Genomic DNA, 25,115 nt, shown 5'->3' with positions numbered 1-25,115 from the left:
CTGTTGGCAAAACTGCTTTATATTCTTCTGCTCTAGGAAGGAAGGTGAGTAAATGGTCTTGTTGCATCTGCTCTACCTCCTGCCAGTGTCTCCTGTGCTAATGATGAGCTTTTTGCCAGCAACTGCAAGAGTCAAAGGTCACACAAAAAAGGTTTGAGTGACTAAAAACACTTGAGCTTGCAGTTCCAGACCCCACTGGTTTGCAACTCATCACTCATTCATGTTGTTTAACTAAGGGTGTGTTCCAGTTTAGTGATGCTGATGCTGCACACACAGAACACGCTCCAAAAGGCTTCCAATCACATTAACCTGGTTGCTCACGATGATTTCCAGGTCTTCTGACTTTGACATTCAAGTTTTTTAATTAAAACCTCACCAGAAAGGGAGCATATTTTCTGCTGAAGGTTTTGGGATGGTGCACAAAACTCAAAAGAATAATTGCTGAATTTTGGGACTGTCACCATGCACTAGGGACAGATTTAATTTGTATGTTTACTTTTAGTTGTACCTCTGAAGGATACTGAAGGCTGTCTTGTGTTCAGGCCAGTATAATACATACAATTTAACAACCTTGGAAGACATTTTCTAGGCTGTCACTTAATTCACCTACATAAATCACAGAAGGATACTTCCTTGCCTTCTAAAAATTCCCCTATGGATTTAGGGTGAATGGGGAAGACAAAATATGCTATTTCATTCCAAAGAGTTAGTCTTTTCAGAAATTGGATGCATAAAAGTAACAGAATCTCACTTTTTTCACTGAAGTCAGCACGTATGACTGAACCCACACAGGAGCTGATCTGCTGAGCAAGAAGGTGTCATTTTTATGTAATCATTTTTCTGAGCACACCGAGGGAGCTTCATTATCCAAAATGAATGACATTAGAGAATGTTAACTAAATGTTACTGCTGAGATGCTTTAAATAATATGTGCAGAATAACAAAACCCAAGCTCAGCTGATGGTAGGAGGCAGAGTAAGTGTTTTAGCTGCAGTTCTCTGGGTTTGGTAGGTTACTCTTTGACAGTTCTGCTTTCTCCTGAGGTTTCCAGTTTTATGAATTATGGTCAAATTATGTGGATTTATATTTGGCATTAAATTCATAGCCATTAACTATACACCCACAATAACTGTCAGAAAGGCTAGCAAATACATAAACAGTTAATGATAATTGATCTGAACTGTCACCCTCTCTGTAACAGCATAGAAAGTATTCTGAAACCCATCATGGTTCATCTCTCACGAGGAGAACAAACCACAAATCAGAACCCTGCCCCTCCTGTTTTGTTTCATAATCCACCGCACAGATTTTTTTCTATTGGAAGTTTTACTTTGTAAACGTTACTTTGGAACTTTGGAGAAATTTTGGAAATCTTATTTATTATGGGGGGATGGGGAGGGGAATTTTAGGGAATTATTAAACTCAGGCCAAGGTATACAGCAACATTCTCTTATTTACCATGCTGATTAAATCCCAGCTTGAGAAGAGTATTTGAATTATGCATCAAAAGTGTTTGTTTTGTGCTTGGTAGTGCATTTTTGCATTTATTACTCTATTAAAATGTATTTTAAAATTTTATACAGTCCAAAAGGGTAGTTAGACAAGCCTTGTCAGGCTCCAGAGTTACACACACTGGGAAAATAATCCAGAAATCTTTGTTTCAGGAACCCTCACTGGGATGATTTTGTTTCCTGTTGCTGTTGTCACTGTCATTTACCTCTTGGTAATGAAGTTTCTGAGGGCTAAAGCACATTTCTCTCCTTTTGTTGCAGTTCTTTGTGCTCAGGGCTTGCAGGCTAAGGACAAAACTGGCTCCAGTGACCCGTATGTTACTGTGCAAGTTGGCAAAAACAAGCGGAGAACAAAAACCATATTTGGAAACTTGAATCCCGTATGGGACGAAAAATTCTATTTGTAAGTATAGAAAGTACTGTTATGTCTTGCTTTTTTTAATTTACTTGTAGGTAATATAATGCTACCAAGAGAAACAATCACTTCATTTGAAAATATTTTGTGTCTGTGCTATGCATATTCATAGCATTAAAACATGAGCAAGTTCTGAATGGAGAGAGCATCAAAGCTTTTTGTGACTTTATCTGATAGCAATCATCCAGCTCATAATTCATTCCGTTGGGGGATCTATTGGTGGGGTCTATTCTAATTTTTTTAGGGGACTTCAGTAAGTTTTCAGACTACAACCTTACACACCAAGTACTGACATTATAAATGCCTTCCCATGTGTAAGATACTGGTCATGCAAGGTAAATGCATTTTTATTTGGCATGGTGATTCTCCTGGGTGAAACTGGGGAATTTTGTAGTAACTGATGTGCTTCAGGCTCTGGGATGGGCTGTTTGTAGTGTTTATATTTTTAGAGACGTGGAGAGTAGGTTATGATTTTCCTCCCTCCTTTCTTTGGCCACGGCCTCTGAGTGAATAGGGTGTAGTTTGGGGTCAGAACATCACAGAAGTTCAGCCCTGACTGCAAAAATGTTCAGTTTGTAATACATTGTCTAAGGTTCGAATATGATCTCATGCCAGGTCTGCTAAAGTCCCTAGAATTTTTTTACCTAGAAAGGCATTTTATATTACAGGAAAGTCTAATTCCCAGGTACTTTACTGTTCCTTTCCTGAAAATATTGCCTGAGGATGCAACACATTCCTGACTGAGAATCTGACTGATTTGACAGTAGTATCAATTTACTGTGCTATTCCTCTACATATTGCAAAAGTATTTGAGTATTTATTCTCTTCTTAACTTGATTATTCTGTACTACAGCATATGATGTGCACTTAACTACTATTATTAAACTAAGTCAAAGATTCTGAAAAGCTAATTAACCTCCTAGATTTCCTTTCGATATTTTCAAGTGAAAAAGAAACATGTATTTAGGCAGACTTTTTAAACTGTTTGGAAAAGTTCCAGTCTACTCTGAAAGCAGTTACTTGGTATTATCAAGTGAAGTTTAGGAGGTGTTTTATGAAAGCTGTGTGAAATCACCAGCATAGTAAATTCTGAAAATAAGAAATTATAAAAATAAGGGATCTATAATTTAAATGTTTGTTAAATAGAATAATTTTATTTGAATTCATACTGAGAGTATACGCAAACTGTTGACACGTTTTAATAGTCCAAATTTTTGGTATTACATTATAAAAGTCTAATATGTTCATGCAGCACTTCCCTGGATTTTCACAACAATCTGCTACCTTCTTGTTGAGCAGGTTATTGTTTCAGTAGTGACTTGGAAAGAGGTTTGGTCCAATGTGCCATTTCTAGTTGTCTGGAAAAGGTACGGGGGGATCTGACTATATTAAACTATGTATGCCCATGCCTTTCACTGATTCAAACACTTGTATTAGAAATAAATAGTTAATTCAGAGAAAGCACTCACCTAGAAACTTTTTACAGGCTTCCCCTACACAGATAGTGTTTTCTTTTCGAGTTATTTGGGCTACTCCAGTGATAGTTGAAGTGTCATACCTCACTGAATGAGAGTGACCAAAGGTGGGAGATAATTACTTTCTTGCATTTAGTTGTATGAGTTGCATAGTGTCAAAAGTTAGATGAGCAATTCAGTAAATTTAGTAGGAAGTTTTAAATGTGTTTTCTCAAAGATGTGAACAGGGCTACAATGAAAACCCTGGAAACTTGAAAAAATTCTATTTTTTTTTTGCCATGACTATGTTCTGCTGCTCAAGCAATAACATTTATAAAAACCCTTCAGACCTTACTACAGCATGAACCTCCAGAGTAACTGCTTTTAACTGAATACATTTTCAATCATTTTCATAGCACTTGTGCTTTCAAAAATAATCTTCTGGACTTATTTAATGCATTGGATTTCAATTGAAAGTATATGAGAATTTCTAAAGTGTATTAAATAAACTATAAATGTTTAACCCCAAGATTAAAGCAGATCAATATAACTCTTTCATTGGCTCAGGAAGTATTATTTAAATTAGGTTCTACTAGTGATATTTGACAGTCCTATTTAAAATTTAACATTAGTAATCATTATAACTCCTAAATGATAAAATTACAGAAATAAAATGTGTCTTGAAATCTCACAATCTTATATTTACTTATAACACCAAAATATGCATTTAAATCTCCCCATCTGTTCCAAAACAAGGACGTGGAAAAAACATTGGCTCCCCACTGTGCATTTGCTCTGTCATAACAGATAAAGTGAGGGCAGTGTTCTAGTTCTTAGAGTCACACGTAACCTGTCATGATTTTATGGTAAGCAGAGAGTGAATGTTTCTCACAAAATATAATGTGACTCTCTGCTAAATGGTAACTCCTACACCATAACTAGAGCTTTTTGATGCACAAGGTAGAAAAGTAAATAGACCAGCAGACTCTCATGTGATGAATGTAATACAGGTGCTACAGGCTTTGATCCTTTCTAGTGGCACCATTAGAAATGAGATAACAGAGCAGATTTTATTTTTTCAAGAAAACATCAGTGATAGGAGAGTTTTTTTCAATTCCAGAGCAAAGGAGGAGTGCAGAAGCCCTCTATCACCTTCTCTTTCTTGTTGGGTGTGGCATCTGATATGGGAAAAGGGACTGCATTTTCAGCTTTAGTTATGGGAAGGTATATTTGGGCTGTAGAAATGTTCGTAGAAATTTTTGGATTTATACACTATAATAAGACTCTACTCATTCTTTTCTTGACCATTTTCAACAGCTGGTTGCTGAAATATAGAAAAATCTGGTTTCTCTGACACTGTTGTCTGGCAAGGACACATCTCTAAGTGCCTTGCTTTGCAGGTGCCACATTTTCTCTGATCATTCATTAACATCTCAGATACAAGGGTAGAATACAGAAGTCTTTCAAGTAACTGGATTATTATTTTATATCATTAATTCTTTCTGTTTTGGCTGTCATTAGGCCCACATATGTGCTCTGATAAATACTTAATTGGACAGATATACTGCTAACTTCAATACATGAAAACATTTGAACAAACTCATTTCAGGCATCCAGCTGTGGATGTTCTTTCCTTAGAATTACACACATTTTATTTATTCTGAAATATGTTATTAATCGATGCTTTTAAAGTAATAGTTAGTATAAGCAGCCATGTACAGGAAATAAATACAAGAGAACATTACCAAAGTCACTTTCTATAAAAAGTCATTTTATACATTCTTAATCAGCTGAACTGACTTGTAAAAAGGGTCATCTTCACTATAAGTGAAGATAATGTGATTGGTTACCTGTTTAAATGGTGTTCCAGTTACCAGTGATACCTAAACACACTTTTGTGAGAGTTTTTGAAATAGCTTAAGGATTGTCTCATAAGCAAAAGTATATAACAGAGCATTATAATACATAAAACCAACTGAGTAATGAAACCTGCCTATTAGTTTACTAGACTTATCCATTCTAGGAATTCTTCAATAAGCAGCCAAGTTTCTGAGAGACCAATTAATTAAAATAACTGTATCTCACAGACTCAGCCCAAATCAAGAGAGAAGAACACTTCTAGGAACAATTCAAATGATAAATTGGTTGTTCAGCAATAATGTTTTTCAGTTTCACGGTACAGCATGTTTGGTCTGAGTCTTTTTTTCAAACTGCTCTCAATCCAGATTAATTTTATACAACTCTCTTTTTGTTATGACAGAATAAACTAATGCAAGAAAAGGCAAAATTAGTCTCGTTCTACTTTATCAGAAAGCATGGCCCGTGACCACACTGCTAAAGAACTGGGACTGTCCAGACTAGAGAAGAAACAAGTAGTGGAGGTAAGGATGTCTTTAAACACATCCTTTCTCCTGCACAGTGGAAAGGAATAATCTATTTCCCATGCTTCCTGTTACAGTAGAACAATGAGTAGTAGGCACAAATTCCATTTAGAGAGGTTTAAATCAGACTTCAGAAAATGTTTGCCAAAAGTGGGGCTAATGAAGTACTGGAATAGATTTCTTGAGAGACTTTGGATCTCTAAACACATAAGAACAGAGTGGACAGACTTCTTGTAGCAATGCTATGGATCTGGTTCTGGCTTGCAGTAATGGCAAAAATAATAAATATGAGGGCAATAATAGCAATTAATGGCTTCCTGAACTTACTGAAAGTAGCACAGTATCACTTAGTTATCATTTTAACACTGGGTGAAGATCTTTTAGAGGAGATGTACAGTCAGGTCATGCTGGTGCATCTAATATTAAATTTCCATTGGGATACTATTGTAAAAATAATTTACTACTACAATTGTATTACCCTAGCCATTTGAATAATCAGAATTCTGTGGGGATTGTTTCATGTCTATGTGGCATTCTGGCAATGCAGAAGTAATGTGTCACCAGATTGTTGGTAAATTATTAACGCTGTCTCTTCTATCTTGCATCTCTCAATATACTGCAGCTTTTCCAGCTTTCAGTATCTGCATTCTCTGTGTGCCAAAGAACAGTTCACTTCTCACCTTCTTGTATCACACCTTCGTGAACACTTGCACTGAGCATATAAAGCAGAGTGGCTAGAACAGGAACACCAAGAATAGCGTATGCTATCTTAGCCTTTAATTCCTTGGGCTGATTTTCCTGGACAGAGTAAGCAGAAGTAGGAATCCCACCCAGGGCTTCTGCACAGATGTTACCAGTGACTAAGGCAGAATGTGCATGTCATTAAATTGTTCTATTTCTAAGAGTCTAGGTAGAATCATGCAGAGACAGCTCTGTGGCTTTAATAGTAAATCTCCCTGCAGTCACATTGCCTCAGGACAGGCCAGTAGAAATATTTACTCAGCCACTCTTCAGTTCTTGCAACACAGATCCGTGCTATTTTTGGTGGTCTTGCACAGGAGCATTACAAACATAGCAGAGCTGACTCAGTGCTAAAGTTTCAACACAAAGATGAACATGTGAGTTGATACATTGGTTGTGAGGGGTCTCACCATGTCTCACTGATCTAAGATTAAAGGAGAAAGGGATCTGGAAGAGAGAACTGAGGATATCAGGGAAAAGTGCAGTCATCCTGACCATCTGAATAAATATTCCTTAATCAGCTAAGTATACATCAGAGGGAAATCATTGCTGTCTCAGGGGAATAAAAATATGATGTTTGTGCTGAAGTACCATTTAATGACCTTTTCTATGCATCATTTCCTTGAGAAGCAAAGCAGGAATAAGATTTCTACTAAAAGCACAGATATGGTGATGAGGGTCACATAAATACCTCACAAGTGATGGATCTCCCTATGCCACTGTCGAAATCCCCTGCTTAATATTTCTGTTGGGTGCACAGCTAAATGCAATTCGGAACTCCAGCAATGTTAAGCCATAACTCAGAGCTACGTTTCAGGAAAATTAAATGGTTTATGGATTTAGCCTCATTTCTTAAGGGGAAGATGTTTATTTGATCCATCTGTATCTTCCTATATTTTATATGTCCTTGCCAATAGCTTTTGAATTTTGTGATCAGTCAGAGAAATTTCACAGATTGCCTGTCATGTTCTATGAAAATCGGTGGTCAGAGAGAGATGAGAGAGAGATCCTGACAGTGTCCTCAGTATGAGCTCACCCCATAACAGACACCAGGGAGTTCACACGGAGGGGCAATTTATGAAAATCCCAGCCATGGGGGAAGATTCAGTAGCTGATTGCAGTTTTAGATGTCAGGCAAGCCAGTTATAAGACAAAAGGAAACTGGGCTTTATTAGTTTTGGTAATCACAGAACAATGTGTGTTTTAATTACCAGAAATATCTGCAAAGTTAAAATCTGGAACACAGGCAGACACAAGCATTTCTGTGATACTGAATGATGTCACTTTACAGCAGAGTAAAGGCTGTGCATGCCATTTTTAGTGTCTGATTGGCCGTGACATAATAATACCATTTACAGCACTTTATTCTTCCAAAGCCCATTACCACCACTAATTAATTCTTAGAATACCCCTGAGGGGTGCCAGTTGGAAGATAAGTTAGAGTATTACTGTTTTAATGCTGGAGACACTGAAACAGATCACTGAGCAGTGATAGTGCTTGAAATAGAATTCAAGTAAAAACTCTTAGTCTCGTGTCAAACTACGACCCTGCTGAAGATGAAAATTTGCTGCTACATTTTAAAATTATATTTAAAGATATGTAATTTTAAAAATATTTTTGTAGCATTCTTGAGTGGATATTAAAAACCACGGCTAGTGTGGGAGCACGAGTCTGACATGCCTTAGAACTGATATCTGTACTAGTCATCAAATGTCAGCAGAAAATTTCTCACTACCACGGACTCCTGCAGTCAATGTTAGGATATTCCAGTCAAGGCATCAAAAGCCAGCACTGATGAATAGTAAACAGTCCTCGTTGGGGCTTATAGAAATATGCAGCAATAGGGTTTCTTTTCCGTTTCTGTGCAAATACATGCAGAGTGTAGCTGGGAGAAAAAATTTTTATCCACTGGGAACTCTTGCAAGTGATTGCAAGTGAAGCCACCTCATTCCCTCACACTTCCAGTAGTTCCTCAAATCCACTCAACCCATGAGGGGTTAGTAAGCAACTTAAATTTGCAATAAATTTTTTAGTACATGGCAGTCTGTCTCTACTCCTTCTCCTTACTAGGGAATGGAGGTCTTGGAGAAAATTACTATATCTTTTAGAGAAAAAAGCTACTTATTTCCCTAGGTTGGCCTTATTTCCCCTGCTGACCTTCTTGTCGTGCAGTGATGTTTGTGGATACTTCTTGGGGTTTTTTCCAAAAGCTTCATGACACATAGTAGAAACATTCCTTAATTTTTTTTCCCACTTTTTGTATTATTCTAGACCACTGCTTTTGCAGTTTGCTGTATATACTACAAAGCATTCCTAAACAAACAAACCTGACCTGACTGTATCTTTCCTAAGATACTTGTTAAATAATAACATCGAGTAGTACACATTTTAAATTAATTATTAATTTTAATGAGGAGTTCTCAACATTCCTAAATACAATCTCTATGCATACATAATTCAATCAAGTTAATCTCTTTACTTTCTCATATATAAAACAATTCTAGTTTTGTCCCTGACAATGTGGGCCTTTTCTTCCACTGGATGTTGCAGGTTGTTTGTGTTCTGACACTTTATGCAATTAAGCAAGTGTATGAAAATCGGTCAATTAATTAGACAGCAGCACGGAGATATATAGCTTGTCTATCACTCACATTTTGTATTTTATTTTTGTTTTTCCAGTGAATGCCATAACTCTACAGATAGAATAAAGGTGAGAGTATGGGATGAAGATGATGACATCAAATCTAGAGTAAAGCAACATTTCAAAAAAGAATCAGATGACTTCCTGGGGCAAACAATTATTGAAGTAAGAACACTGAGTGGAGAAATGGATGTATGGTATAATTTAGGTATGATTTTTACTGATTTCTTAAAACAAATTTAGGTAGAATCTCAGTGTCTGTAATTCTGTGACTTTAAAAAAATATAGCTTTGGTACCAATATACAACTTTTAAGATCTAAAATACTGCAAGTTGATTTGATTCTTTTTTTGGTTTCTGACAATTACAGAGAGCAGGCTAATCCCAATTATATCAAAGAAAAATATTTCATTTAATGCACAATTAAAACTGTGTAAGAGTAAAACGTCTTAGAGTGGTCCAATAACAGGAGCATTCTTTGGGAAATACATCTGTAAATATTTTCATTGTTCTTCACATTCATTTTATCACATATTTGAAAAAATTATTTATTACCGTTCTGGGTTTAATCATCTCTGGTTTTCACTGTTTTCTGTTGTCCTCAGTGACTGCACTTTCTTGTCTGGATAGGTCTATAAAAGTATCATTCTTTAAACCAGAAATAAATTAATGCAATAGTGTCTCAGAACATATTTTCTCCATCTAAATTGAAGGATAAAAGCATTTTAAAAGTTAATCTCCTATATTCAGTCATAAAGATATGGTATCATAATTTTTATTTTATTTAGGTTAACCTGCTCTGTAAAAACTTCAGGTGAAATACCTGGCATAGTTTTCTGAAATTTGTTTCCTAATCAACAGCTCTTTCTACACTGTCTAGTGTTTAATTTCCCAGTGACATATATAGATATTTCAAGGAACTATTTGATCTCTTATTGACAATGAATATAGATTCTTGGGTTTTTTCCTATTTATAATGAGTTCTTTTTCAAAGGTAAGATAATTGGGTCATTATGAATTCTGAATTTTATTTCTTCAACAATTAAGGTGACTTAAACAGATATAAGTTATTATGAAATGAGTTGTTTTTAAAAAGCATGCTGAAATAATATGACTGGAAGCAGTTTAATAATAACGTAAAAAATCTATGTGCTCTGAGTGATCTCTCCCTGTCCTCTTGACCCAGGAGGCTTTCATGCTATTTTTTCTCCTCTCTCCAGCTGAGCAGGGGAAGTGATACAGTGGCTTTGATGGGCACCTGGTGTCCCCCAGATACATAGTAATCCAGGTTCATGCTAAAGTCTTCATAAATAAAGGGAAATAATAATTAGTACAGATAATAAAAAATTAAAATAATTTCTGTGGAAAAGGGAAGAGTGATAAACAAATTGCAGTGCAGCCTGATTTGAATATGGCACATAAAATAAGAAAGATTCATTACTTCATAGTTCAGTATTCTATTTCATGGGCTGAACCATGTGTGAAGTACTAAAAAATTCTTGGTTTTCAACAGGAGGACTTCCTGGCTCTAAAAAAAATATTCCCATTAACTAGAATGATTTATGAGAGCTTTTCACGTGACATAAATGTGTTCTTGATAGTTAATTGATGTATTATTTTTCTGCTCCTCAGAAAAGCGAACAGATAAATCAGCTGTTTCTGGTGCCATTAGACTGAAAATCAATGTTGAAATAGAAGGAGAGGAGAAAGTTGCTCCCTATCATGTGCAGTACACCTGTCTACATGAGGTATGTAGCAGAAGTTAAAGTATACTCTACAGAAATGACTATTGTGTTGTTGCAAGGATAAGGAAAAAAAGCTACAGAGCATTAGAACACTGTAACAAAGAACTGCTGCCATACCTCAGGACAAGTTTATTTTAGATTCCCCATTCTGTACTGCTGATGGCATATCAGGTTCAGAAGCAATGTAAGACCAACAGATCATTCCTGCCAGTAGGTGTTAGAAAAATAAGAGATTGAGCCAGATAAGCTCTCCCTGTACTGTGTTTTGATTTAGCACTTTGGTGCTCCATACATGCTTGCTGATGTCAGGAATGTACAAACATTTCAATATATTACACAAATAGAGCTATTATCTCTGAAGGATTTATTTCCTTCTACATTAATTCGTATCTTGGAGAGAGTGAGAAAAGGCAGGAGAACCGCAGACAATATCAAATTTAATTTTCCTGTCATATAGATTGCTTTTGTCAACATTGGAAAAAAATCATCACTGACAAACCAGTGTGTCTTCTGAAAGATTTCCCTTGTAATTGGTTCCTCTTCCCTCAAACAGAGACACATGCAGAAATTCTGGTCTGAAAATGCAATCAGTTTGTGAAAGCTGATAACCCATATATGGCTGAAAGTTCAACACTAGGGTGTATCCACACTCTTGTTCACCATTTATACAACTGGATATTCAGGGCATTTGTGCTGATAGATTTTGACCTGCCATTGCTTTAAGATAATCCTTTAAGAGGCAGTTAAGGGCTAATTAGAAAAACTGAAAGTATTTCAAAGTTTTAGTTTGTTTTTGGTTTTGTTTTTGTTTTTTTTTTTAATCATTGAAAATAGGAAATAAAACTGGCTGCTCAGTTAGCTTTACTCCCAAGGTTACCAAGCCTGAATTTTATTGCACCCCTTGCACTACTTGAGAGGCATCTGCCATATTCCTGTTATCTTCCTGTAACTCACAGGTCTCAAATAATGAATTTGAAATGGATTGGTCACAGAGCCAAATAAATTTGAAACACTACATAGTAAGTGTTACAACATCACCATGTCATTCATTAACAAGGGCAATTATTAGATAAGTTTCTGCACTATTTTATGTTGCAGTCTATCTGTGCCAGTTAACTGTCAGGACTTCATATCAAGCAGACAGAGCAATGCTCTGAATCACAAGCCTGCTGAGTAGTTTGTGCCAGTCTTCAGAAAAATAAACAATAAAAAAAAAAAAAAGAACTGGCAATTAACGTATTGATGACTAGATATATGATGTATTTGCAGATTCTACTTAAAAGCCAAAATTCCCTATTTGAAACGTTTTTTACCTTTAGAATCTGTTCCATTACTTGACGGAAGTTAAATCTAACGGGGTGGTGAAAATCCCTGAGGTGAAAGGCGATGAGGCCTGGAAGGTGTACTTTGATGATGCTGCCCAGGAAATCGTGGATGAATTTGCAATGCGCTATGGAATTGAATACATTTATCAAGCTATGACGTAAGTGTTGGCACGTCTGCTTTTCTGCTCTGCTGTCAAGAATCTGAGGGAAGCGATGAGTTCCAAGGCTTCATGCTTTCATTCTCCATCTCTCTTCCATTCCTGATTTAAATTTTTGTAATCATTTTCGTCCATTTGATTCTCATTGAAGTGTTTCTCATCTGCAGGGGAATTAAGATATATTATAAGCATTTTATGAGCTGTTACCGGTATTAGTGCTAATGCATTTCTTAATCCTTATGATACTCATATATAGCAGAGCTCAGAAAGACTTCCAGTGCTCCAGATGGGACTGGGGTGGTAGAACAGGGATTCACAACCTCTCTACTCTTTTCCAGGAGTGGAGAAATCATCATAGAACAGCAGCAAGGTCTGTAGGGAGCTTCCATAGTATATGTAAATAATAAATGCAAACTATATTTGACAGTATTGAAACCTGTTGCTACATTGTTCGTTCTGAGTAGCTGTCTGAACACTTTAGAACACAGCACCATTTGGCTTAGAGGCCTGGAGACATGAGAGCCCCATCATGTATTCCCAATTGCCCAGTAAAAAGTTTTCTGATGAAAAGGACTATACTCTGCTCCTGCTGGAGAGGAGGAGGACTCATCAAATGAGTTCTCTAAAGAAGAAATAAAGAATTTTTTTTTCTTACAGAAGGCTGATATTATGGAATTTTGAATCAGAACATCTCTCATTTTCTCTGTCTCTTTACCTCCTGAAAAGTATTATAATAAGTATGAAGGAAAAAAAACATATGAAGTCTTCTTTTTATTGCAGCATATAATGACACCATCTGCTACTGCAATGAGCGTGTTTTTCACTTTATGTAGCTCTCTTCGAATTATTGTACTGTACATCTAGTAAAAAGGCAGAGGATGTCTTTGTAATATATACATTTTATTGCTTTTCCTTCAAGGACCTCACACAACATTGCACAGAATAATTTATTAAGCTTGACAGTTCCTGTGTGGGATAATATATCTTAACTATATATGGAGGAACTCATGCATTGAGTTTCCTGAATATTTTTGTTTGCATGTTTAACTTCTCTTTAGCCATGTATGTTTTTACATCTTGATTAAGTTATATCTCTTATTAACTAGCACAGTATTATAGTTTTAGAACTTGATTTAAAATGGCATGGTGTTTTTACAAAAATAATGATAGTGCTGTTCCTGCTGTGTGTATCAAAATGAATTCAAGGTTTGATGAAAGATGAATTCTCAAGAGCTATTAATGCCAACAGAGGGCTGTTTTTACTGGTTTGCATTAAGAAATAAAGGACTGATCTTGATTAGTGTTTCCTCTTAACTATAGCCCATTAGTTGGTTATGTCAATACCACACGCCAGTATTTCGGATGGACTTTCTGAACTGCAAAATTATTTTGAAGTTGCTTTTTTCTTCATCTCTTGATGTATACCAGTAATGTGAAATTTGTCAGAAAAAGTTTGAAACTGGTTTTAGAAGTTCGAATGTTGCAAAAGTCAACATTGCAAAAATAGCAATGTAACTGATGTATTTGAAAAACATTTTCGCTTCCAGTGTTAGAAATGAACAAATTATGTTTTCATATAAAGAAGACATTTTTCATTTAGAAAGAAGATGCTTAATTTTTATCTCAGTAAATAACATAACATAAAGATATTCATGAAAAGGAAGTAAATTTACTCTGAACAACTAACATAGAGCTGGGCAAGTACTGCAACACTTTTTTCAGGAATCCTTACTCAGAAATTCTAACCAAGTCATTTTAAGTTAAACGACCTACTTTGCCTTGTCCTCTTTTTGTTCTTGCTTTCTTCTATGCCTTTTCCACCAAATTTCCTTCCTGTTGGTGACTGCAAATAAAGTATTTGAGGGCAGGTATAATAAGAAAGTTAATTCAATACTGGTACTCACAGGAAATAAAAGCTAAGATTTCACTGCTCCCATACCCACGTCCTTTTAAATGTTGCTTGTTAATAGTGAGCCCTCCATTTTTGAGGTAAAGGCCTCATCCTGTGTAAGTTAGGAATAAAATCAGTAATGAATGTAATCTCAAATAATACCTGGAGAAGAATACATATTCATATACATCATTTTGCTGATTCACCTGCGGACGTCTCAGAACATTCAGACTTTGGGGAGAAGTGAAAAAAATAGATCCGTCATGAGGAATTTTCTTTTGGACTATTATCTGCTGGTTTTACTTCTTTTTATGAGATCACCTTTTTCTTCTGGAACAATTTCAGTGGCTGGAAGAATATGTACAGTAACTTGATTTGGAAAATAGAATCATCAGATTCTTGGTAATGAAGAGCTCCTACTAAAACAAAAGCAATTTTCTACCATACATCAGAGAGGGAATTTGAATGTAATCACTTTGCCCAAAGGAATATTGTGTAAGCATTCTTTGCTCGAGGATCTGGTTGCAGAGTACTTCTACTGCATGTCTCAGGATAACATTGCAAATTAAAATGTTTACATTTGTAAATGAAAAACTGACTATGCTTTAATACTCCATGATGCAGACCCCCAAGAGCATCCACACGCGCTTTATCAGACTCACATGAGTTTTAGGCTGTTGTTAATGAGATGCTCTTTTTATCTAAATGTACTTTTTAGTGTTGGTATTTGTTTCAAAATTAGCTGTTTCATAAAGCTTCAGTTCCACTTAATGATAGTCAGTCTTGACCCTTTTAAGTATGGGTAGATGGCATATGCTGCAATAGGAACATATGCCATTCTGCATTTCTGAACACAACATAAATCTGATTAAGCTTCCCTAAAGTACCCCTGTCTAGAACAATTTAGCATCCTCTTCCACTGCGGCGATAAACAACACCACTTGTCTGTCACTGCTGGTTCATGCCGGTGGCTTTGTCATTGTGATCCTCTTAGTAAACCCTGATGATTTGTTTCTGGCTCTCGGTATTTATTTATATTTATTCCTTTAGAGCAAAGAAACAACGTTTCAAAAATATACTCCTGATCTTCCAAATACATTGAGTATATTCATACTGGAATGTGGATATCAACCCAAAAGATATCACAAAGGTGGCTACTTGTCTGCTCTTAGTCATTGTCCCCAGTGAGACCTTTCTCATTAAACTTAAAAGAGAATGAATTCAAGCTTGATTGCACCTGTTGCTGGAGATAGAGGCATCCACATTTCTATGAGAATAAATGCAAACAGTTTTTCACTAAAGATGCTCAATTAGAAAGGGTGTCTTGCTCTCAAGATACAGATTACAACTGCCCAGTTCCTAAGCAAGGAAATCTGTTTATAAGTCACCAGATGTGGAATTCATGTGAATAGAAAAACAATCATTGACCCAAAGCCAAAGTACAACAAAGAGTCTGTTTTAGTTGCAGTAATTACTGTTCATTGAAATCTTGACCAGATTCCATAATCCACTCTTCTTTTTTATGATTGTTATATTCTTCCACTCATCATGGAGTCTGTGTTAGGAGAAGAAATGAAAGACAATTACAACCATTCTTATATGGCTCAGAAAAGGTTCGTTTTGGTTTGGTTTGGTTTTGGTTGCTGTTAGCTACAGGAATAGTATGTGTAACTCCCAGAACTAGAAGCATATATGTGTGAGACGATAGGAGAGAAAATAGTTATCATAGAAAACTGGGGAAGAAGCAGAAAAGCAGCTCAGTGATCTGGCAGGCCTTTATTTTGGTGACTGTGGTGATTGATGGCAATTTCTGCTGTAAATTCAGTGTCTTGTAGGAATCATACTGACACGTTATTTACCTACGTATATTAAGCCACTTCTCCACCATCAAGAAAAAATAACTTTTTTTCTCTTATTTTTCAATGTAATTTATTTCCCTTTAAAAAGCAAAAAATCAGAGCACGTATTGAAACAGTGTTTGACTAGACACTGAAATTATACATAACATCAGCAACCTGGATTTACTGTGTAATGGAGTCAAGTGCATTAAAAGCTCTAAGATCTTTGCTTCTTACTGGCAAGACTCACCACAGGTAGAACCTAATGCTCCTCAATCAGCGACATAGCTCTCGTTCCAGCAGGTTAATGGACATTAACTATGTCATCTTGGTCTCATGCTAGTCTTCAATTAACGTGGCAGCATTGCAAAAAGCACACAAATCACCCATTAAACTAATTTTTTATTGATGGAATTTGCTTGCTGAGTACAGCACGTCAATTTGCCTTCTTTCTTCAACAATTCGCAGTGGCAGAAGTACTGGAAGAATCACAAGCACTGCATGTTAGTCAAGAAATTGCACAGTAAGAAAGGTGGAGCAAACAGGCCTGGTTTTAGACCTGGCTCTAGCTTAAACAATGCAATCTTACTCTAAGATGTGTGGGACTTAGCAGTGTTTGCTCTGACATCTTGTGCACACTGGAAATTGTTAATAACTCATGTTATTTGCTACTCTTTTCAAAGACCTATAAAAACAAGGAAGGGGGTTCCCTTTGATTTATATTTGTTAGCAAGCAGAAGAAAGCCAGGTGGCTTGCAGGTGGCTGATAACCTGAGTTACCAGCACTCTCAGAGTCATGACCCATATTGCATGTGATACAGTTAATAGGTTCTGTGAACTTGAGAGATGTTAATTAAACAAAAGAGAGAAACAAAAGCCTGTTGCTTCATACTTTATCATCATTTTCACTAACACAGGTGAAATGGTGCAGTGATACAGTAAGGACATAAACAAATTACATTAAGAGATTTAAATTTTCCTCACCACAAATTTGTGCAATCTGGGTCAATTTTAAATATAAGAGTTCAACACAAGCCATGGGTAGCTCAGTGTGAAATGGTTGGAAGAACCTGCAGAAGACACCGTGCCAAACTTAAAATGCTGACTGGAACTGTTTTTCCATGGTCTGTCATATTTGCTGAAGACAAAGGGCACAATCTCAAAGGCTTCTCACATGGGGCTGCTGTTGCCTGCCCCTGTTGCCTGCCCGCTCTCACAGCAGAGCATGTATTATAGGGATGACTCTAATGCCAGTGAGGTTAGTAGTGCCTTCTTATCTCCAGATTGGGGTTACTCGTACACTAAAGGCCTTTAGGTCCACTAGAAGATTTTTGGAAATTAAAGGTCATCTCTGTAAGTATATGGTCGTTATTTCTATGTCATTTTTTTGAAAAATAATTCTGCTCATTTGTACTTATATTTCTCAAAATTCATGTGATTAATATATCAGGAGAGATTTCCATTAACTTTGAAGATTATCTTTAGTAGTGAGGATCACCTGGCATCACTATTGTATTTTATTAGAAAGGAAATTATTATTCTTCTACCTGAGAGAAAACATGTGATATATAATGAAAAGGTCTCCTAAAGGGTAGAGAGCTGTGATGTGTTCACATGGTGGTATTTCAAAGTACTTCTGGAAAATACTGGCAATGAATGAAAGGTTTGGTAATATTATCCTATGAGCACGTAGCTGGGAATGCTGAGCTCTGGTCCTGGCCCAAGTGATTGATTTCTGTGTAGATTTGAGCAGTTTCTCTGTTTTCTAAAACAGAGATAATAGAACTTACAGATCAACCTTACAGGAAGGCTGAGAAATGCTTGCAAAGCATTTTGAACATCCCTACCATGATATAAATTTTAAGTGTCAGTATATATCACTACATTGATGCAAGACTGTGATATATAAACTGAGCTTGAAAATACTTTAAAGAGAGTCTAATGCTAGAGAAAGCCCACCTGGCTTGGCCTAGAAAGGCTGCAAATACAGAGACCACACATACGAGGACTGTAGCCTTAGATTCTCTTTAATACGTCAGAGATTTTGGATGATACTATAAAGTAGCAAAACATGAATATGTGATGGGATTTTCTTTAGGTATTTGTACATGCATAATTAATTACTTGGGGTTTTTTCTTGGGAATTATAGTTTAAATTATAACTGGATTTATCTTGAGTAAAATGCTGAAGAGTTAGAAAATTACCATTTTAGAAAATTACCATTTAAGAAGTTTTCCTGCCAATTACCTTTCAATTACAGGATCAGTTGGCACCCATCTCCTGTGCTTTTTTTTTTATAGGAAAAATAAATAGAAAAATACTTTCGTTTATAGATGACACACATGTTTTGAGCACTCACTGGTAATTAAAACACACTTGCAGTCTAGAGCACTTCAACTTTGATCCTGTGTTAACCACGGTGATCATGGAACTGTCGTGAGAGGTGGATGTGTTCAGCATCACATTTACTTTACTGCAAGCAGCTGATTCTATTTCAGATCTTTTCCCAGATTTGACTAAGGTTCTTGAGGAGAGCAGTTTGGTCAGTAATTTTATGGTGCATGCTTCTGATATGTAGGAATGGAATGGATATCAGGTGCACTAATGAAGCCTGAATCCTGAGCCTCGGCCCTTGGGGAGTCTGAGAATTTTTTTTTTTTGACACATCTGTGACCTGACACAGATTTCTGAAGTAAACTACAATTGAGATGTCTCCTTTGCCAACTAAATGAAAGTGCTAGAGAGTGCTTGGTTTGTAGTGCTGTGAGTGACTGACAGCCCAGGGCATTTTTTAGGCCCATTTCTGAATCTGTAGGTGGGCGTCTGTAGTAGAAATCTGTGAACTGAGACAGGAGTACTGGAAAAGCAGAAGCAAGAAATACTTTTACGTGATGCTGCCTTCCGACTCACTCCATTCCCCCTAATTTCCCTTTTAAATCTAGAGACTAATGGAACAAGAGTTGTTTGGTAGATAGGAAATTGCAGATTACCCAAAGGGTTATGAAAAAGGCATCTACAAATCCACTTAAGGCATCTGCAAATATACAAAGTCAGTGACATTGGAGACCCCACGAAAGATAGTGTTGTCTCTTCAGCAGAAGTTTCTGCAGCCCTGGAATATCAGAAAGCAGGAATATATTTAACAGGGTCAGACACAATAGCAGATTGAAGCAATTTAAAGGACTGCTGAGAAAATGAGCAGGTATCAGAAAGAATAATGCAGGTAAGAGTGAGTTGTGTACAGGCTTGGAAGAAAGTATGAAGAGCTCATTTTTTATAGCTTTACGAACATGAATCTGAATACAAGATGAAAATAATCTTGAACCATGTCTTGAAAGACGATATGGGCAGTGACAGCAGTCGTACCTTGTGTTAATTTTTCTCTTGGAAGGGCACTGGTGCCCAGGTGGTTCAGGCCCAGCACACTGCTCTGCCTTATGCTCCTGAGGAGAAACGAGAGAGGAGCCAGAGTCTCCAGCTAAGAGGAGCATGTGGCCAAATCAGGACCTTCAGTCATACAGAGAGCTCCAGAGTGACTGGAGTTTCTTCATCTGTTTCTGTAGGACTGTACACTGATTTTCACCATCATCTTCTCTGCCTAATCCCCCTCATTCTCTTTCCTATCTATATACATTTACTCTCTACCCCTCTATCTCCCTCCCAGTTCAGCGTAACTATAGGTTTAGAAATTAGGAATTTATGTTTTCAGTGATGATGTTCGCTCTCCTCATGTGTTAAATCTTTCATCCATCTTATATCTCTCATGTTTTCTTAGGTTATAAACTCTTTGTATGCTACAACCAGGCCTCTCCTGCTGTGTTAAACAAGTAAACAGTGCTGCTACATTGCAACTCTAGTTTGGGCTGCTTTAGGTTTAACAGGCTGATTACCTAAATTTTACTGGCCTGAATCAAAGTGGAACAGTTTCAGTTATGGCCTAAATGAAATCAAAGTGGACCCAAAGTTGCTTTCATCCATAATGTAGTCTTAAATAAAAGCCACACTAAAATGCCTGAGTCTTTTTGTTGGCAACAATGAAAACCTTTTCTGCTGTAGATCTCTGTGGCTTTTTATATTTATAAGTTTTTTTAGGTTTTAAGTTTTTGTTAATAATGAACATTTTGCTTAGTAGTAATTGAGATAGTTAAATCATGGTTTTTCATTTAGGATTAAAAGGGTAAGAGCAAAATGTGAATTTCATGTGTTCAGTTTGAAAATATCAGCAGCAGCTGATTTTGTGCAGCAAGCAGCAATCACATCAGACGTGTCTGGATTTTCCTCATGTGCATCTGCACAATTTTCCATGAGGTAGCTTGAACGTTACATCGTTGGAGCTGAAAAGACATTGTGGTGAGAGAACATAAATCCAGGATTCCTTGCCCTCTTTAACAACTGTTGGTTTGTTTGACTTGCAGGCACTTTTCTTGTCTGTCTTCTAAATATATGTGCCCTGGTGTTCCAGCAGTTATGAGCACATTGTTGGCCAATATAAACGCTTTCTATGCTCATACCACAGCAGCAACAAATGTATCCGCCTCAGATCGCTTTGCCGCTACTAACTTTGGGGTAAGTAAACTTTCTTTTTTAACAGAATTCTAGTCTTCTTCTTTTTTTTTTTTTTTTTTTTTTTTTTTTTTTTTTTTTTTTTTTTTTTTTTTTTTTTTTTTTTTTTTTTTTTTTTTTTTTTTTTTTTTTTTTTTTTTTTTTAAGGCTGATATCAAAGGTATTTTTGATTTAATGGTTTTCATAAAATACCACTAAATGACATGAAATAAAATATTAGTCAGAATTGAAATTTATTAAACACAAATTACAGTTGTTTGAAGTAGTGATAGAGGTACTAGTACCCTTCTCCAGTATTAGAATAATAGAGACATTATGAATTTTAGGATTTTCAAGACAACATTATGAAATTATGCATTTGGATGAGTAAACTAAGAAAGATTTAGTTTTGGTTTTGCTTTTGGCTTCCCATCAGAAGTCAGAAACATAGTTATCAGATTATCATCGGTAAATAAATGCAATTTCTGCCTGGAAAAATATGTAGATTTTCAGTTTAACAAAGAATGTTTGCTCTGGATGCTAAAAAAAATGTTGGATTGTAACAGTGTATTAAGTATAGCATTCCTGCATATTTTTATATACAGGGCCTTAAATACCTGAAACTAAACAGTAGTTTGTATTTCCTGAACTTTTGAGATACAACTTATGTCCCTAAATTCACTTTGTGTAGTAAACACACTAAAGATTGATTTCTATTATTATTATTGAATTCTGAATATACTTTGGATCTGATGCTACTGCTTATAGCCATAAATAGTCCAACAGTTAATTCTAAATGCTCCTAGAGTAGTATTGACAATATATTTTGAAATTTAAGGGATGTCATAAGTCAGTACAAAATTTTTTTTTTTAAGAATTCCATTAAATCCTCATTTTCAAGTCCACAGAGTAACTTTTAGAGAAATACTTACTCTCAATATCAGTTGATTTTTCTTTTAAATGTTCAGTCTGGTGGAAGTGCCCACATATAAATTTACCCAGGGTTGGGTCTTTAGTTTGGAGACAGCTTGTTCTTGAACTGGAAGCTTATCTCCTCCTGCTAGAGATTTGCTTTGAAAGAGGAATATTAACCTGGCTCCTTCACTCTAAAGGAAAACATTTTATGGTGAAAAATCGATATTAGAACATTTGTGATTCAATTATTGTATTACCATGACAGTACAGTATTTCTTTGTTCTTACTCAGGTTTCCCTTTTAAAGCTGATTGATGGGTTTTTATGGAATGACTCTGCACCGCTGTTGAAACCAGGCTTCTCTTTCAATGTTCAAGCCCTATTAGACCTTTGAGTTTGATGTAACTTTTGAAATTTATAATGTTTCTGCTGGATTGTTTTTATCCTTTCCCCCCCCCCCCCATTTTTCTAATGATCAGAACTACTTTTATCCTCAGATTGGACAGAGATTAAGTCCTTTCTCTGATGTTAATGCCAGTTTAACTGACGCAATTCCAATCCAATTCATAGTTCAACAGATGGGTGGAAAAAGAGTAGTAAGCATCACTAATAGAGATTTGGAGCTCTTTTTTCAGACAATTGACTTATAGGCAAAATATTAGATTATTTTCCTCTCTTGAGTAAAAAGGCATTTTTTAGTGAATAGCTGCACATCATTCATCAAAAAGAACATCTCAAATTCAAGTCCTCAGGCTACAGCTGGGAATGATTTGGCTGACTGAATATCTCAGTACAGATCTATAACATGACAAAAAGTTCCCTTATGATTGATCCCTTAAGGGAACTGTGCCAAATTAGTGGCTCTTGGTGTAGGTTAGTACTCCGCTGATGAGGGACAGTGCACAAAGACTATTTTGAAATTACTGCCGATCGTATTTGGGGGATGGTGTGGGTACAATCAGTGCATCCTGAGAGGTATCAGGTCTTGCTACTTCCAGAAGTCTGCTGCTTTCACATGGGCTGATCAGGATTTCTGCGCAGTTTTGTGCAGCAGACTATGGAAGGTGTTCTAACGTGGTAATTAGAAACTCTCATTAGTATTACTTACAACTCACCTGGATATCTCACAGCAAAGTATTTTCACTGCACCTTCATCTATCATGATAACAAGTTAATCTCCACATTTGAAAGGGAAAACTGTAATGGCACAGTATTAGTATTACTTAGCTTATTTCTACAAAAGTCATTGTTTCTGAAGTATAATTTTCAGTCATACTTTTATGCCGGATCCTGCTGTAAATGAGCATCATTTCTTACTCATTAAAGGGAGGGGAAAGTGCTTTCTTCAAGAGTGTAAGCAACTGTGAGGCAAATATAAGAAAAGGAAATACAGCATCAGATGGTCCCTGTTACCTCAGTAATGTATTGCACAGCTGCAATTTAATGCATACCAGGTAAATCTCAATATAGACAGAAAGGGAAAATCAGGTGAAAAAAGATGCATTGCCTGGCCTTGAAACACAGATATTTCAAACCAGCATTTATATATGAAACAGTGGAAAGCAAACTGATTTTCAAATAAGTTAAAAGTGAAAAGCAGCTTTCTGAAACCCCACCAGCTACAGGAACCTGCAAAATCTATTCTTGTTTTCTTTTCCCAGAGAGAAAAGTTCATAAAACTGCTGGATCAATTGCACAATTCTCTGAGGATTGATTTATCCAAATACAGGGTATGTATAATGTATTCTATCTAGAGCTAACATGAGATCCCAAATTCTGTGGAAAAAAAAATTACAAAATTTAAGAAAAAAGAAAAAAAAGAAAGAAAAAACTTAGTATTTTTTTTCCAAAAGGTAAGAACGGGTCAAGGGATGAGCAGATATTCAAGATAGAGTATGATTCAACTTCAATTAAGTTAGTCTATAACTAGTCTATAATAAGGTTAATTCATCTGGGAATTACCTTCACTGACTCAGGTATTGCAAAGTGCAGTTCCTGCTGGGTTTATTTGAGAAAGTGACATCTTTGCCACAACGTCCACCTTAAGATCCCAGTAATGTTGGAAAAATCTCATCTTTGCATTTTTCTACGTGATAGGAATTTCAGTTTTATCTTTGCCTCGTGGAATCTCTTTCCACTGAGCTGTGCTCCCAAGGACAGCGTGCACTGGATACCTGCCGGGTCCCACATGGTTCTGAACCCCTCTCCTTTTCATTTCCACTGCACCAGGAAACTTCTGGACAACACAGGAGCAGTTAGGGCTCCATCAGCTATGGCTCTCTGAGCTTCTAGGAATGACAACCTCCAAGTCAAGGATTTCTCTGTTCATCTGGCCTGCTTTCTAAAACTGGAGGAGAAATGGAATATTTAACGGCATTAGAGGGAGAAGTTGCACATACTCAGTTTTTAAGACCGTGTCCTTCATGCAGCAATATTTATTGCAATACCTTTTAATTTTGAGGAATGCTATCCAGATAATATTGTAGCATGAGGCTGTTTGGCCCATGTTGCATTAGTGGGAACCCATTTAAACAACACTGCTACCCATCAGTCTGTTAACCCAGAGATCATAGCAAAAATTACATGTATTATTTCTTCATTAAGATCACTACTGCATTTATGCCCACAAGTGAGGTATGTGCCATGAAGAACTCTGAAGTTATTTAAATTAGCAACAGTTTCCAGTCTTTTTGTAGTATTTTTTTCCTCCATTCATGTTTTGGAAATATAACAATATTTTGAATCACTGATACTACAAATACAGGAGCATTATCAAAAGTGTTCCTACTCATGTCAAAGGGATATTCATCCCTGACTTCCTCACAGGCAGAATTCAGGTAACATGGGAACATCTCTAATCCTTCCAAGCAGCATCTTAGTTTTTCTAGAGGGTTTTTAACTAATTGTTCAAGGATCTTACCTGTAACTAAAATTTTGCACTCTTCCTCTCTTCCTGATTCACCAGGATAATTTTCCTGCCAGCAATTCTGAAAGACTCCAGGATCTGAAATCAACTGTGGACCTGCTTACCAGCATTACTTTTTTTCGGATGAAGGTATTGTCCTTTATTTGCAAAATGACTCCAAATTAAAAATAATAATAATTTTTAAAAATAATTAAAAGCGGTTACCTTTTATTTTCCAGGACAGTCATACTCTAGTTGATACTGTTAATCAATCAATCGCCTTCCTTTTTAATTTAAATCTTTCAGGTTACTGATGATCATTGAAGGAAAGTAATTTTATTCGTACTTTGTATCAACAATGTGATAAAAACCATTGTTTAAAAAAATAAAGAACCGTATTTTCTTTTTTTTAACTATTATTGTTACATCTCCTGAAGAAAACAAACATCTTTTTAATTACTTTAAAATCAAATCACATAAAGCAATCTCATTTAAACTCCTTAGGAACATGTGTAATATAGAATAATGTTTTCTTAGTAATATCATAAAATCACAAGTCAAACAGCAAAATAGGTCTGATAACTCTATTTGCCTTAGTAACTCCAAAGGCTCTATCTAAGTGATCAAGTACTGAAATATTTTGGAATGGAATG

General features: G+C 36.1%; 1 protein-coding gene across 1 annotated transcript in view; it reads left to right on the top strand.

Moving 5' to 3' along the window:
* The window catches only part of LOC114068946 (protein unc-13 homolog C), a 120,153-nt gene that overhangs the window by 24,238 nt on the left and 70,800 nt on the right, over positions 1 to 25,115 (top strand). Inside the window, exons 8-14 of the mRNA XM_027905422.1 lie at positions 1,773 to 1,914; positions 9,183 to 9,352; positions 10,776 to 10,891; positions 12,208 to 12,371; positions 20,517 to 20,667; positions 23,219 to 23,287; positions 24,523 to 24,612. Coding sequence (XP_027761223.1) covers positions 1,773 to 1,914; positions 9,183 to 9,352; positions 10,776 to 10,891; positions 12,208 to 12,371; positions 20,517 to 20,667; positions 23,219 to 23,287; positions 24,523 to 24,612 — 902 coding nt within the window. The remainder of the gene's footprint in view (positions 1 to 1,772; positions 1,915 to 9,182; positions 9,353 to 10,775; positions 10,892 to 12,207; positions 12,372 to 20,516; positions 20,668 to 23,218; positions 23,288 to 24,522; positions 24,613 to 25,115) is intronic.

The sequence above is a fragment of the Empidonax traillii genome, unplaced genomic scaffold, assembly GCF_003031625.1.
Source record: "Empidonax traillii isolate 1590-97213 ecotype Southwest subspecies unplaced genomic scaffold, ASM303162v1 scaffold1154:size169566, whole genome shotgun sequence".
Taxonomy (NCBI): domain Eukaryota; kingdom Metazoa; phylum Chordata; class Aves; order Passeriformes; family Tyrannidae; genus Empidonax; species Empidonax traillii.
Note: the sequence above shows the minus strand (reverse complement) of the source record. Positions and strands in the feature narration are given on the sequence as shown.